Source organism: Macrobrachium nipponense, chromosome 1, assembly GCF_015104395.2.
Source record: "Macrobrachium nipponense isolate FS-2020 chromosome 1, ASM1510439v2, whole genome shotgun sequence".
Lineage (NCBI taxonomy): Eukaryota > Metazoa > Arthropoda > Malacostraca > Decapoda > Palaemonidae > Macrobrachium > Macrobrachium nipponense.
This window is the reverse complement of record NC_087200.1, coordinates 40,027,312-40,044,451: the sequence shown is the minus strand read 5'-3', so window position 1 is coordinate 40,044,451 and position 17,140 is coordinate 40,027,312. Positions and strand designations below refer to the sequence as shown.

Genomic DNA, 17,140 nt, shown 5'->3' with positions numbered 1-17,140 from the left:
GTTCGGCTTCAGGAATTTCTGGGTGATTGTCTTCCCCTCTTAGTTGGCTGTATAGTCTTTTCTGGTTGGTTCCGAATAGTTTGTTCTGTTGGTATCCCTTATTCCTGTTCATGTACCGTTGGATCTTGTGTGCTTTGGCCTTAAGCCTCTGTTTTACATCTTCTATTGTGTTGTTTAGTCCCCTCTCTTGTACTTTGTATTTCTCGTTGAGTTCCTCCCTTGTTTTCTTGCTTCTTAGCCTTTTTCTGCCATCTCTTTCAGTTTACTCAAGTCAGATCTCATCACCATGATTTGCTTTTCCAGGCGCCTTTTCCAAGGAGGTTGCTGTTTTTGGTTTCTGTTGGGTTGGTTGTGACGGTGGTGTTGGTGTTCGAATCCCCATCAGTTCTGCTACTAATCTTGCTCCTGCATATGTCAAGTTATTTGTTTCTGTGATACTGGTGGTGTGTATTAGGCCCATTATTTCATTGACCTCACTTGTTTTCTCCCTTAATTTCTTGGTGTTGTAGGCTTTCATGGAGGGGATCTTTGTTCTCTCTGTATCTGGCTCCATCCATTGTCTAATCTTTTCTACCCATTCCGTCCTCTCTGTTACTTCGTCGGTGTTTCTTCGTGTGTCGTTGTTTGATACCTCATCCTCCCTGTCGTCTTCTGTGGCATCGTCTTTCAGTTCGTCTTCGTGTAATTCGTTGTCGTGTGACATTTCCCTTTCCAGTTCTTCTCTTTCTGTTGGGGAGAGCCAGTTCTTTTTCTTTATGTTACTTACTTGGTCTGCCAGCCTCTGCTCTGTTTGGGGGGTGTTATTCCTCTCATTCCAGATGTTGACCAATCTTATTATTATTATTATTATATTATTATTATTATTATTATTATTATTATTATTATTAAGTGCATAATCATAACCAGTGGGTCACATATAGAGACTTGCATTGGGTTTGCCAGAAGGATTTATGCTGAAATGAGAATAGAACATGAAGCAAGATTGAGTTAAAGGAGTTAGACAGCCAAGTGGGTGGAGAACAGACGGAAAGAGTGAAATGTCAAAATCGGAAAGTAGTGCAGCTGCAGTCCAAAGGATACTGCAGAGAACCCTCTTTTACTCTATACAATATGACACTTACCCCGCACTATAAGCTATAGATCTCACCCAGGCATTTCCTGAGTAATTGTTTACGGTTGCTTCCCTTACTTTGTTGTAAAATCCTATTTCCAAAGGCCTTTCTTTTTTATTTATTTCAGCTATCTAGGGTTGATTTGCTTGCTGATTAAATGTGTGAACCTTCCTGTTATTGCTTTAGCCTTATTTGGTGGCTTCCAGTTATATGTTAATTTTTTATTGAATTCTTTTGAAATAATTTCTGTGCAGAAATTATATTTGCCAAATCGGTTAAGAATTAATGTAGCCCACAATGATGATATATGTAGACCATGAGAGCGCATAACGTTTGCCTATATGAATGTTTTCTTGACTGTTTCGATGGTGTGCCGTGCAGGTGGAAAACTCGTTCTGTGATTTGTGTGCATTTATTCACTGATTGATTACCTTACATTAAAGCTATTTTCCGTTACTGTGTTTGCTTTTTATGTTGTATTGTTTTTACTATTAGTATCCCTGGGAGGATAAGATTTTAGTTTACAGCAGATTCTTGATAAAAGACCAAATTAATAGACATACAAAGTATCTCAGCGTACTAGATAATTTTCTGGACTTCCAGCTTTAAATAAAAAAATGCCCTGGGCTGTAGGCTAACTACCGGTTCTATGGGACCATGGTTCGTTGTAGAGAACAAGAGAAGCCTAAGGAAACAATGTGCTTGTAGTTCAGCCACTTAAATCTCCCTAGGAAACAATGCGGGTATCTCAAGGCCTGAAACAAGATCAGCCTTTTATAAGGGAGCGTACGTCCACATTACAGTAAAAAAAAAAAAAAGTCATAAAGATGTCGCCAAGTCATCGCTTACATATCAAAAACAGGTTAAAAACAAGTCAACGTCTTTTTTGTCATTCTAATCAGCGCTTCATGCGATTACTCGGCATTTTCCAATAGTTGATTTGCCTTTTAGGGTCGTCGACTTGTTTTCAACCTGTTGGTGGTATAGATGGGATAAATTGCCGACAATTGCTTATGATATGTTTCGCTGTAGTGTAGATGCACCACCCACAGAAGCACTGAAGCAGCAATGTATATGATTTCCACGGTATATTATGAAATAAATAAGTCTTAAGGGATACTTGCAGCTGCCCTTGAGCTTATTATATTATGTGCTGTAACTTTCTTGATTTGCTTCCGGCTTCATACAAAGATGACTGTTGGGTCCTCACAAATCAAGATGTTTCGACTGTTATGACTCCGTTAACACCAGGAGCTTCAAATATTTTTCAGTTACTTTCCATTTCATTTTCTTACGCTTTCCCTTTCTCGTCTTCTTTGTCTAAATTGTCATCGTTATCAAACCCCCTTTTCCATTTAGTGCCAGGATTGACTTGAATCGCTCTATCGTTTTTTCTCATATTCAGCTCTTCCGAATGAATACCTGATGTATTTATTTTTCGAGATATTGAATTAAGGCAAGAAGATTGATACTGAGGTAATTAGCGAAGAAGGAAGGGAAAATGATATTTTTGGTGGCAGTAATGATGATGAAGTTAGTAATTATTGTGGGTAATGAAATATAATAATAGCTTGAGATGGAAGTGATCGCGATTATGTCAGAAATAATGATAACAAATGTGAGAATGTTAGAAAGACGAATAATGGAGAATGAATGTAGAGAAGAAAGATATAAAGGCATCTGAAATATGGTAAGAAAAATTAATGTTAGAATTCCTGAAAACTGTAATCATGAAAGTGAGGCTTTGTAAACATAAGGTTGAGGCAATAAATGTCAGATGCTATAAAACATAGTGAATTTACATCATAAAATAATGAAAAAAGTGGAACTCGAGGAGACAAAATAGGAATTCCTGTCGAATCGGGCTCCTGCGCCTTGATTTTCATCCAGTTGACCCAGATTTTCCAGGATTTATTCTTTTTTTTTTTTTTTTAAGTCAACTCCCGGTATTTTGCTGTCTTTCTCCAGCAGATTTCGCACACCTGGGGAGATTGGCCCGGCTTGGGCAGAGTAAATCTCCTATCCGGGAGACATTATAATCCGGTATGATTTCATGTAGTTTACCTGAGGAAATTTAAGGCCGTTTCCATCGGAGGGCGCTTCTGCCCAGGGATTTTTTTTCTTTCATTTTTTGGGGGGGATTGATCTTATTTGTTGATTTATCTTTCTCTCTTCCTCTGGGTGTATTTATGGGGAAGAATGATGTGTCATTGCCTTGATACATAAATGTATGAAGAGCGCACTAGCAAGAGTGTTTTTCATCTCTGCCAAGAATGTTACATTTGTCAGATTTGTCTTTCTGTTATTCTGTTAGCCTTCCTGTCTGTTAAACAGGTCAGTTCATCCATTCCGATGTTAATCAGATTCTGGCATTTTGTATTGCTTTGATTATCGTTTTCTTGACTGTTACGTGTTCAAAGAAAACGGAAAGAACTTGATGGCTGTGGAGGATAGCGTCAACACGAATTTATCGTGATCCCCAACCTATGGTCCGCAGACCGGTACTGGTCTGTGGTGTATGATTTGCTGGTCCGTCAAATTGCTTTACTTGTTACCTATCATTTTATTCATAATCTAAGAAAAATAATAATCTGCCAAACTAACTTTATGTATTTCTATTTCAAGTAAGTTGTTATTATAAAAAAATTAAATATATTGAGTGGGACTATTAATTGTATAGGCCTATAGGGCCAGGCTAACGCGCGGCTATCGGACAGACATACCACAGAGGGTTGTGCAATCAGCGCCACGACCATTCCCCCTCCCTCCCCCACCAAGTGGTGAGCAGTTTTCCGCCTCAGTACGTCTGATCTTGAGTTATCGGAAAGCAGGACTTGCCCCAGGATTTGTTTTGGCGGTCATGTCTAAACAAACTTCCTTAATTAGTTATTTCAACGAACCAAAGGCAATTCCAGCAATTGATATAGGCCACAGGATTAATAGTATTAGTGATGTTGCAGACAGCGCAACGGGGTGTAATGCAACTGCTAACATTACAGGTCACTCCGCCAGTGATGAGATGCGTGAACAGCAAACGAAGGAACAAGTGACCCTCCAACTAAAAGAGTAAAAAAGAAATACGAGCTAACCGTAGTTTTGTTCGGAAACAGGATTCTTCTTATATAAAATAGATGAAGGTGAATGTGACAAACCCAAGTGCATATTATGTGGCATTATTCTTTCTAATGATGCAATGAAACCGTCCAAGCTAAAATGACATTTAAATACAAATCACAGTGAACTAGCAGTGAAAACTCAGGAATATTTTGAAAGAAAGCTTAAGGAACTTAAGTGTGAAAGAAGAAGCCTCCAGAAATTTCTCTCTACAAATCAGGCTGCATTTAGAGCTTCTTGCAAAGTGTCACTTCGCATTGCAAAAGCATAGAAATTTGAATTGTTAAAAAAAATGTGTTGAGGATATGTGCATTTTTTATGCCTTTGGTTGTTTTTGATGATTATTCAGACTAATTAAATGCCAGTGTATGCCTGGATATATGTACTGGCCCGCAGAATTTGTTGTACTCTCTTGACTGGTCCGTGAAGTTGAAAAGGTTGTGAACCACATCATAATTTTAGTATCTGTAGCACTGTAAAAGAAAACGGAAATGCCCCAAGTAATTGGGCAACTATTCAATTTCCTCCTCCAAGGTGCTAAGCTTACGGGTTATACAGCCTAATGGCCTTTTCTACCATAGGCAGGAAAAGGTGAAAGTCGAAGATTTACTACTTGGGGGAAGGAAAGTCATAAGATTCTGGAACAATAGAAACAAGGAAAGAAGTACGAAGCGAGAGAATTCAGGGGGTTGCAGATTAACTCAGGGTATACTATACGAAGGGTGTTTGATTCGTTTTCATCATTTTTCAAATTTTGGGGTCTCTCAGGCAGTATTGTTCGATCTTATGTGAAAGAAGAAAATAGAATTACGTAAATGGCCGCATTTATGTGTTGAGATTTTTCCAAGAAGGTCGGTGGACGATTGGTAAGAAAAAAATACTGTCTAAATTGCTAAACTCAGAAAACACTACTTCCATCCTTTTTTCACATCCGACCCTTTTTTCCATCCTTAATTCTCTGGTATCTCTCCTCCATAATCACTCTTGAGTTTCTGTTTCCTTTCCTGAACAGTTTTTTTTTTTTTTTTTTTTTTTTTTTTAGTTTTTTTTTTTTTTTTTTTTGTGGGTATATTGATCTGCCTTCATTGGTTGTTGTCTCAGAAATTCTAACTTTATCCCAGATTAAGTTTTTATTAAGACACTATGTCAGGGAATTGCGAGTTAAATGCATTTATTTCCGTAAAAGTATGCAGCAAAATCTACACTTTTAAATCGGTCTTGAAATTAAATGCGTAACATTCACAATTTACGTAAAAATTTCATTAAGTAACCATGTAATGCTTCTGGGGTGTGGGATAAACTCTTCAGTATGAAATCAATGATATCAGAGAAATTTCATCCGTATGAAACAAATTATTTCTGATCCTTTCATCAGCTGAAGCATGATTTTGAGATATTATCCTCAGTATGAAGCAAATGATTTGAAAAAAAAAAAAAAAAAAATCAGCATAAACTAATGCTTTGCCTGGTGGATCATATACGTCGGTGGCCCAAGAGAAACGTAAAATGGAAGGAAAAAAGTATTTGAAAACATAAACAAGTGAAAAATTTTTCTGTACAGCGTTAATGCTGTGTGAGCCCGAGACCCACGAGACTTTCTATCACGGCTCGGTGGTGGCATGTCCTATATCGTTGCCAGACCCACGATCATCGCTAACTATAACCTTAAAAAATTAAATTAAATCTACTGAGACTGGAGGGTTGCAATTTGGTATATTTAGTGTTTTGAGGGTGGATGATCAACATACCAGTTTGCAGCCCTCTACCCTCTGTAGGTTTTAAGATCTGAGGGCAGACAGAAAAAGTGGGGGAGCGGACTGACAAAGCCATCTCAATAGTTTTCTTTTACAGGAAACATAAAACAAAACAGGAAGATTATTATAATTTTTGGAACTTCCAGAAATGGCGTTCAAACTGACCGGGCGATAAATAAATGACTGTTTTTCAGTTTTTGGAAGCAGGAAAAAACACAGCTGTCTGTGGCCACCAGTTTTTCAAGCAGAAATAAACTTTTTTTTTGAAGTCGGGGCTCTTTTACTTCCCATGTAAAAATTTTTATTTTTGATAATACTTCTTTTTTACGAAAGGAACTTTACGAAATAGTTGAAATACATGCAAGTTTAACTTTTCGTAATTCCTCTATTTGAAAAATTTATCCAAACTATGAGTTATGGGATGCTAGAAAAGTAAGACGTGTAATCTACGTGTTTTTGTTAGATTATTGTTTTTAATGAATATTCTGAGTTTATCAATTTAGACAGTATTAAAATTATATATTTTCATTCTCTCTCTCTCTCTCTCTCTCTCTCTCTCTCTCTCTCTCTCTCTCTCAAATCTTATTCATTTTCCCACTTGATCCGAGTGAGTAATAATTCGAAGATATTATATATATTGGTTATTTATAATTCTTATATATTTTATAAATAAAATCCTTCTATGATGCTTTTATTAGTTTCTTTGTGTGTTCCTGTAACCAGACATTTTAATATTTTTAATAAAAAGAGCCTGAAAAAGAAACTTGAAATAGCCGCTATATTGTGACCTATACCCATCGACCCTCGTTTCGGTGTGTATTGACCAAAGAATAGTGGCTTTTTTAAATCTCTCTCTCTCTCTCTTCTCTCTCTCTCTCTCTCTCTCTCTCTCTAACCGAAAAATAATTTCTCTCTCTCTCCACTTCGAACTCTGCTTTCTTTCGATTCGTCTTTAACAGAAGTGAATTGCTGGTCTCTCCTTCCTTAATCTTCCCTTTAAATTCTCAGGTTTTTCTTTACCTTCATTCTCCACCTTCCGCTCGAAGTCAGTCAGTTTCTATGTTTGTCTAAAACGTACCTGGCTTTCACTCCATATACTGATTGCACTCTCAAAAGCCCCCCCCCCCCCCCCCCCCCCCCCCCCCCCCCCCCCCCCCCCCCCCCCCCCCCCCCCCCCCCCCCCCCCCCCCCCCCCCCCCCCCCCCCCCCCCCCCCCCCCCCTTCACCGCACCCCTCCCCCCCCCCCCCCCCCCCACAACTTACACACACACCTTTCACAATGGCCTTACTAACTATTGTTATTAAGCTAAATAATAGAAATAGACCAATCAGCCAGTTAGTCTATTTGCATCCTGCATCCTTCCACTTTCAAAATTGCACCCTATGCTCATCTTTTGGGGTAACTGTCACCAGTCTCTTCCTGTTCCACCGTAGGACTTCGCCCAAATCCTTTATCCTTACAGTAAAATGAACCCGACCTCTTAACCAACTATCGTCAGTTTCTTTCTAGTTTCTCGGTTAAGAAGATCGTATAATCTTAATATCTTATTTGGTTAGACCGCATGTCATACTGCCCGTTTCTTTACCAGTTAATGCTGCTAACACTTATATACCAGCTGTAGATTCTTTCCTAATTGCACCCTGTCTTATTCACTAACCTGTTACGGCCTCTATTTTTTTTTTTTTTTAAATTGTATGCCTCTACCCTCCGTTACCTGATTGCCCACTATACCCTGAGAATATTTTTTTTTCATGCCAACACTGGCTCTTGATTTCAGATAGTCTGAAAAATCGTCTTGCATTAATGAGCCCCAGATCCGTTTTCTTTCTAAATCTGATTTTTCCCCGAGCCCAACCTCTTTACCGGTAATGTCCATTGCCAATCCTTCTCTTCCATTAAGCTCTATGCCCTGCTTCTAATCTGATGCCATCGAAAATGCCCATCCTTGTAAACAATAGCATATAATTGTCAGGGTTACTAATGGCATCCTGTGCTATCCACGTTACGTATTTCACCAGTCGTCCATCCTCTTTACTGATACTAGCCAGCACCTCGTTACTATTTTCTTTTAGAACCATCCTCCTTACTGATTCCACCCTGCGCCTTCCTCGTTACTGATTTCACCTTAAATCCACCCTCATTATTGATTTCACCCTAAGTCCGTCTTGTTACATAAACCCACACTTATTACTGATTTCACTCCAAGCCCATCTTGTTACTGATTTCACCTGAAGTCCATCCCCATTACTGATTTCGCCTTAAGGCCATCTTTTTATGCTAAACCCACCCTCATTACTTAGTTCACTGTTTTCACCTTAAAACCATCTCCCTACTGATTTAACTCTAAGCCCATCTTGTAACTGATTTCACCTTAAACCCATCCTCATTACTGATTTCTCCTTAAGCCCATTTTGTAATTCTAAACCTATCCTCATTACTGATTTCACCTTAAACCCATCCTTATTATTGATCTCTATTTAAGCCCATCTTGTTATGGTAAACTCACCCTCATTACCTATTCCAGTCAAAGTCCACCTTGTTACTGATTTCACCTAAACCCATCCTCATTACTCATTTCTCCATAAAGCCTATCTAGCTACGCTAAACCCACCCTCATTAATGATTTCCCTCTAATCACACTTCATTACTGATTTAACCTTAAACCCATCGTCATTACGTATTTCACTCTAAGCCCACCTCGTGACTAATTTCACCTTAAATCATCCTCATTATTGATTTATCCATAAGCCCATCGTGTTATTGTAATCCAACCTTCATTACTTACATCACTCTAAGCCCACGTCGTTACTGATTTCGCCTCAAACCCAGCAACATTACAAATTTCTCCCTTTGCCTATATTGTTACGCTAAACCCACCTTCATTACTAATTTCACTTTAAGACCACCTTGTTGCTGATATCACACTACACTCATTCCTGCAGCTGATTCCACCATTATCTTTGTTTTTTATTAATAGAATGTAATGTTTTTTCTCATAATCCTGGGCAATGATCCTTTTTGGTTTGTTTCTCTTCGTAAGATAACGGGAAGAGAAATGTCCTGATTTGTGTTAGTTTGATTACAGTAAAAAAGGGATTTGTAAGTCGATGCCAAGAGTATTTTCTTGCATAAACATTCTCTTCTTAAGAATGATTTCAGTTTTCTTGAGGCTGTTCCTTGTATAGTTGAAAACATAGATAGTTTTTTCATGGGTAACTATTCTTATATGCTTGCCTCGAATATGTACGTGTATTACTCTTTGAATATATGTATTATACACATATTGTTGATTATATATATAATAATATAATCTATAATATATTATATATTATATGTTATATGTCTAATATCTATAGATATATATAAATATGTTTTTATATTTTTTTTTATAAAATATAATATATATAATATATAGTATAATATATATATATATGTGTGTGTGTGTGTGTTTGGTGTGTGTGTGTGGTGTGCATATGCATGTATATATTAGTCTATCACATTACCGTGATTCATATACATATATCGAGCACAAATGTCCTTTAATATCTAATTCGCTCTACCTCGGTATTAATATAATTTTCATATAGGTTTAAAACCGTGAAGGGGAAATTTAAATAAGCGATAATAGAATTGGCGGCCGACAGGCGCGAACCATCGACCTCTCAATAGCCAACCTCGCCACTGCAAGAGATATAAGTTTATGCCGCCTCCCAACTCAAATACCTGCCACACTCAGGTATTTTTTGTTTTGGAGACTGGCATCAAGCCCATCTCGTCGTCGGTACCGTGGTAGTGCTTTTGCCCGCACGTAGTCATTATATAAAGTCTATTCACATTACCTGTGATTCATACACATTATATATCGAGCTGACAAATTGTCCTTTTTAATTATCTAATTCGCTCTAACCTTGGAAATTATAATATATTTTTCATATATGTTTAACCGAGGGGCAATTTATTAAGCGATAATAGAATTGGCGGCTGACAGGCGTGAACCATGGACCTCTCAATTCCAGGACTGGCAGTGAAGCCTTAGCCAACCTCGCCACCACAAGAGATATAAGAGTATGCTGCCTCCCATCTCAAATACCTGCCGCGCTCAGGTATTTTTTGTTTTAGAGACTGCATCAAGCCCATCTCGTCCTCGGTAGCGTGGTAGTGCTTTTGCCCGCACGTAGTCATTATATAAGTCTATCACTTTACCGTGATTCATATACATATATGGAGCCACAAATATCCTTTAATATCTAATTCGCTCTACCTCGGAATTAATATATTTTCATATATGTTTAACTGAGGGGGAATTTATTAAGCGATAATAGAATTGGCGGCTGACAGGCGCGAACGATCGACCTCTCAATTCCAGGACTGGCAGTGAAGTCTTAGCCAACCTCGCCACCACAAAAGATATAAGAGTATGCCGCCTCCCATCTCAAATACCTGCCTCACTCAGGTATTTTTTGTTTTGGAGACTGCATCAAGCCCATCTCGTCCTCGGTAGCGTGGTAGTGCTTTTGCCCTCACGTAGTCATTATATAAGTCATTCACATTACCGTGATTCATATACATATATGGAGCCACAAATGTCCTTTAATATCTAATTCGCTCTACCTTGGAATTAATATATTTTCATATATGTTTAACCGAGGGGGAATTTATTAATTGATAATAGAATTGGCGGCCGACAGGCACGAACCATTGACCTCTCAATTCCAGGACTGGCAGTGAAGCCTTAGCCAACCTCGCCACAGCGAGATATATAAATTTATATATATATATATATTATATATATATATATATATATATATATATATATTATATATATATATATATATATATATATATATATATTTATATATATACATATACATATATATATATATTTATATATATACATTTATATATATATATTAGATATATACATTTATAAATATATATAGATATAAGAATTATATATATATATATAAAAATATAATAAATATATGAACACGCACACATACATGCTTGCTATTCCGGTTTACCCTCGGTGCAATAGCCCTTATTGGCTCGAGGGTCAAGTATTCAAGGGTAGCCGAGTTAATAAGCTTATTGCCAGGGAATAAACAGATTTTGTTTTGTTTCCTTTTTGGACCGTGCTGTGTGATGGACAGTAATTGAGGTAATATTTAAACGCACTTGTTTTAGCCTGCTGACGTGCAAACGGATTCCATGTGCACAGAGGTTCTTTATTCCTTACAGTTGGTCTGTGGATGTCGTGCAACTAGAACTTCAGAAGTTCAAGCAAAGTTGTAATGCATTATAACTAATGCTATTCTTATTGCATTTTAATATATTGTTATCTCTGTATTACTTTACTAATTAATTTTGTATTTTAATAAGTGAGATCTCTTCTTTTTGTATATCCCTTTACCTTCTCCGTATTTCTAATGAAGAACAACATATTCTTTGGAAGCTTGTTCCATATGAATAGGGTTCATCCTCTAATAATAATAATAATAATAATAATAATAATAATAATAATAATAATAATAATAATAATAAGAATATACATTCACTACATACTTCCATTCATATCATAATCAATGAGATACCAAACATTCGTAATCAAGTCATCACAATTCCTTTCATTTTACTTTTTCCTTCAGCAGTGAAGGAAAGGGAAACGGAAGGAATTTTGTTCATTAGGAAGTAAGGGAAGGTAAAGGGAAACAGAAAGAGAGAGAGAGAGAGAGAGAGAGAGAGAGAGCGAGAGAGAGAGAGAGTGAGAGAGAGAAGAGAGAGAAGAGAAAGATCTCGCTTATTAAAAAGATTGATTCGCGTGACGTCAGATTAATGAATTCCTATACTCGCCAGTGGACTCATTAGCGGGATAAATCGATTAACTGATGGTTATTAACTATCGGTTATTAATTTGCTGTTGATTACATTTGCCCCGTAACGTCTGTTGGGCAATTTGCTTCTTTTTAACGTCATTTTACATTGTTAATTAGTTTTATTTACATGTGTGATGCTCTTGAAAGAGCAAGTTTACCTCGTGACTGCGAGGGTTTATATTGTGTGCATATATATATATATATATATTATATATATATATATATATATATATATATATATATACACACACACATTAATACAATTACTAATAGGACCTCACTGAAATTGGATGGTATCAAGCAGAGACATTTATTAATAAAAAATTATAACTTTTTAAATAATATCTGTAGTTTCAATGAGGTCATTTTAGTAATATATATATATAATCTATATATATATTATATATTATAATACTATATAGATATCATATACCTGTGTGATGGTGTGTGTCGTTTATACCAATACATATAGATGTTATATAAGTACTATTAATATATACTATATATATATATATATAGACTTATATATATATCTTACCATGATCTAATAGTATGAATAATTCTTCGATATGAAGGACATTGTCTAACATTCTCTCGCAAAATTTCTATTCACAAAAATAATCGAAATAGTAATATTTTAGCTGCATTTATTTAAATAGACAAAATGTGACCCATAAGATCGATTGTCACTTTTATTGAACGAAGTGAGCAAGATATAACAGAGAGAAAACCTAAAGAAAGACACAAAATAAACGAAGGAATTTTCTTTCATTTTCGTTCGTGTCGCTCAGTCAAGAGTTTTCATCAAAAAAGAGAGCTGAAGTTTTCATTAATCTGTTTCTGGATCATGGACATGCCGGCTAAATATTGTTTCTTCTTATTATTATTTTTCTTTTATGATCATGAGCCTCTTATAGGACACACACGAAGTTGATTTTTTTTTTTTTTTTTTTTACATTTTGTTATTTTTATGTTCTCTGTTGAAGTAATTGGTGATATGCGATGTTTTCAGTTAGCTATTCCTGTTCTTTGCAGACATTTCTATCAAAGAGAAATTGATTGTAAAGAGACAAGGAATTCCTAGGTATAATTGAATTTTGTTTGTTCATTTCTCTAAAGCCAGAAACTCAAATGATATATTCGACAGGAAGCTTTATTATGTATTGCTGCTCACTCTGCACTGTAATGGGTTGATCTGCCAACGTTTCCCAAATCTCCTATCTCTTTTTTCCTCACCTCCTCTTCCTCCTCTTCTCCGTTCTGTTCCTCAACTTCTTCCTCTTTCTGTTCCTCCCCCTCCCCCTCTTCCTCCTGTTCACCCACTAATCATCCATATTTCCCACTATTTTACATTTTACGGAAAACATACAGGTTATACATCTGGACATAAAAGAAATTTAAATAAAATAACTGTACAGAACCGAAGTTGACGCTGTTCACCAAACGCGTTCCCTGGCTAAATTAGTAATTGTCGTAGCTCATTAATTAGTCTTGTGTGCGCGTGTCAGGTAATCACACGGAATTGGGTTCTATAATTGGAAAAAGCACTAATTACCTCCTCTGATTCGGGTCTTGGGAATTCATAATTAGGCCCAGGTGATTAGTGTTTCGGTCATAAGGAAAAAATAAAAGTGATGGAAGGAGACACTGAGGTGAAAAGATGAGAGAGAGAGAGAGAGAGAGAGAGAGAGAGAGAGAGAGAGAGAGAGAGAGAGAGAGAGAGAGAGGTTATATATGTGGAACATATTGCGAGGCATAATGTAAACGTATTCCAGTGTTTAGAATAAAAACTTTAGTAGAAGAATCACAGGATTTGGAGAGAGAGAGAGAGAGAATGGATGCACATCTCTTTACATATTCCACAATATAAAGAATAAATCTTTAGTACCATGAATCACAAAAGAAAATGAATGACAGGATTTGAAGAGAGAGAGAGAGAGAGAGAGAGAGAGAGAGAGAGAGAGAGAGAGAGAGAGAGAGGAGGGGAGGGGGGACGGGGATAAGATGTGTAACCTATCCCAGGAGAGAGCGAGAGGGTATAATGTGCAACATATTCCAGGATAATATGCAAATGTAGTTTAGTGTTTAGTTTAGTTTCATAAATTGCAGAAAACACATTGAGAAGCTGAATCACAGGATTTGGAGAGAGAGAGAGAGATACAAGAATGGAAAATCTAGTGGTATGAAATTCATAGTTATGTTTATGACTGTATCTTTCTCCGTATGAAGCGCTTTTTATAAATGCCATTCTTGTATTTATCTCTCCCTTACTTTTTATATCTAGTTTTGTTATGCCACGCAATTGCATCATCTCATTATATTGGTTCTGCTTTCAACATGTTCTATTCGTTCTCTAACCTTATGTAAGTGCGCGAAATATTCCATTTCATAAATTTGATTATAAGTTTTCCTTTTTCTATTTAAATTATCTATGCAAAACAAAAGAATGATTGTCCAGGAAATGCATATATATACGTATGTATGTTTGTAAATATATATATATATATATATATATATATATATATATATATATATATATATATATATATATATTATGTATATATATATATATATATATATATATATATATATATATATATATATATATATATATACAAAGCCACTTAGCTGTAATTGAAAATCATCTTAGTTAAGTTCTCAAATTCAAGTTCATGTAGAGTTGTCAATGCTCGATAATGAATGATCAGAGACGAGAGAGAGAGAGAGAGAGAGAGAGAGAGAGAGAGAGAGAGAGAGAGAGAGAGAGAGAGAGAGGACGGAAATACCCAGCAATAAACTTCGTGTTCAACGAAAGCGGATTGGGCAGAAATCGAAATATTTGGGGGCAATGCAAATGCAGCGGTTCGTCGGGGAATTGCAGGAATGCGCAAGCTTATGCAACAATCCCACTTCCATGTGCAAAAGGCCTCTCTGACGTCAAGCGAGTCCTACTGTGCCACCAACAGCAGTAGGTGACGGTGATGAAGTCTTTTGCTACGGACTTCTTACGCCATGAAAGTTGTGGCCATAAAGTGGGCGGTGACGATGGAACAAAAATTCTACAGTATATATATATATATATTATATATATATATATATATATATATATATATATATATATATATATGTGTGTGTGTGTATATATATATATATATATATATATATATATATGTGTATATATATATATATATATATATATATATATATATATGTATGTATATATATATATATATATATATATATATATATATGTATGTATATATATATATATATATATATATATATATATATATATATATATATATATATATATATATATTCATTGTCGAGCATTGACAACTCTACATGAACTTGAATTTGAGAACTTAACTAAGATGATTTTCAATTAAAGCTAAGTGGCCTTGTATAAACAAACAGTTAACACAGAAATATTATTGATAAAGTTCTAATATGAGCAAAACAAATACAAAATATTTTGAATGAAAACTGTCTTCCTCTGTTGAAAGATATCCCAGTCGGGAGCCTGCCTGTCTGTCTGTCTGTCTGTCTGCCTGTCTGTCTGTCTATATTAATATAAATAAAAGACAAACCATTATTCATAATATAAACCATTATTCTTAATATAAATGAAAAGGTAAATTATTGTTCGCATTATAAATATCAATAAAAATTATTACTCTCAATGTAGATTAAAAAGAAACTAGTATAAATTAAGGCGACAACCTATTATTTATAGTAAAATTGAAAATACAAACTATTTTTCATATTATATAAATAAAAGAAAAACAATTGTTCATGATATAAATATATAACGATAAAAAAGAGGAGCTATTACTCTTAGCATAAATAAATATACAAACTATTATTCATCATAAAAGAAACAATAAGATAAACTATTGATTGCAATATAATTGAAAATACGAACATTGGTTCATAGTATATAAAGAGAAAGACAAACCATCATTCATCTTGGTATTATGAAAACAAATCGCCTATTTAAGTCGCCGATTACACCGATTGGCCAAGATGCAGAGAGAGCGTGAATCGCAAACCCTTTTCAACACCCGACATATCCACGGTCTAGGAACCGTCGACATATCCAGCGATGCTCTGAGACGCCTTCGGTGGACCGTAGTTTCACGTCGTTTCAGAGGAGCAAACACGATGCTTGCGCTCCATGATCTTGATTGCACCTCCCCGTTGTGTTTGGGGGAGGGGGAGGGTGGAGTGTGTGTGTGTGGAAGGGAGAGAGAGTGTGGGAGGGAGGGAGAGCATAGAGTGGGGGGCGGGGTGTGGAAAGGAGCAAAGATGGAGATGGAGAACGAGTGTTCATTGGGTCTAGGGTATATTCGTGCAGTGGCCATATACATATTATTGTATTGTATTATACATACATACATACAGCTATATATATTATTATACTTATATTAATATATATATTATATAGATACATATATATATATGTGTGTGTGTGTGTGTGTGTGTATATATATATATATATATATATATATATATATATATATATATATATATATACATGTAAGTGATCATGATATAATCTGGAATTTTATTACTGTTTATATTTACAGGTACTCTGAATTTTGATAATGGGAAGTACTGATTCTGTAGGTGAGTGTATCCTGTGTCATAAAGAATGTGCAGAAGATCGGAGTGACACCTATAAAGATGTATGGCAGCACCTAAAAGACAAAGACAAGCAATGGTCTGGCCTGGACACCTTTTCCTCTGTTTACGATTATGTTGATTGGGACAGTGGCCCACTTGGATTTACTATCACCAATCCTGTAAATTAATGCTGTTTGGTCACCGCAAGGTGGAACAGGCTTTAAAGAGAAGTCAGAAACGTCTGGCAGAAGTATCAAGTGAGTATAAGGAACAAACAGAACATTCCTCGAGTAAAGTTGAATTTCAACCTTGTCTTAGAAAAACTCGATCTGTCATTGGTGTGAAACATGACAAACTGTGCATATGGTGCATGAAACCAGAAAATGTGTAATATCGTGGTAGGGACAAATGACATATTATTCAACAACTGGATGCTTGGTATACATTCAGAAGTCACACAGTATTCCCTGAAGACTTGGATATGAGATACCGACTGCTGAAATTCATTGATGCTGGAAGACTTATGTGTCCCCAAACTTAGCCACTGGACAGAAAGACCCCAACCTACATCTGCAAAATGTCCACATCTCTGAAGTGAGAGAGATATTCTTCAAACATGTTAGGAATGTGATTTTGGAACAACATGAACAGCTTGATGAG

General features: G+C 35.9%; 1 protein-coding gene across 1 annotated transcript in view; it reads right to left on the bottom strand.

Moving 5' to 3' along the window:
* The window catches only part of LOC135218746 (protein AF-9-like), a 22,611-nt gene extending 6,660 nt beyond the window's left edge, over positions 1-15,951 (bottom strand). The window contains exons 1-2 of the mRNA XM_064255196.1: positions 15,907-15,951; positions 13,091-13,165 (exon numbers count right to left, since the gene is read on the bottom strand). Coding sequence (XP_064111266.1) covers positions 13,091-13,165; positions 15,907-15,951 — 120 coding nt within the window. The remainder of the gene's footprint in view (positions 1-13,090; positions 13,166-15,906) is intronic.
* Positions 15,952-17,140: the final 1,189 nt, after the last annotated feature.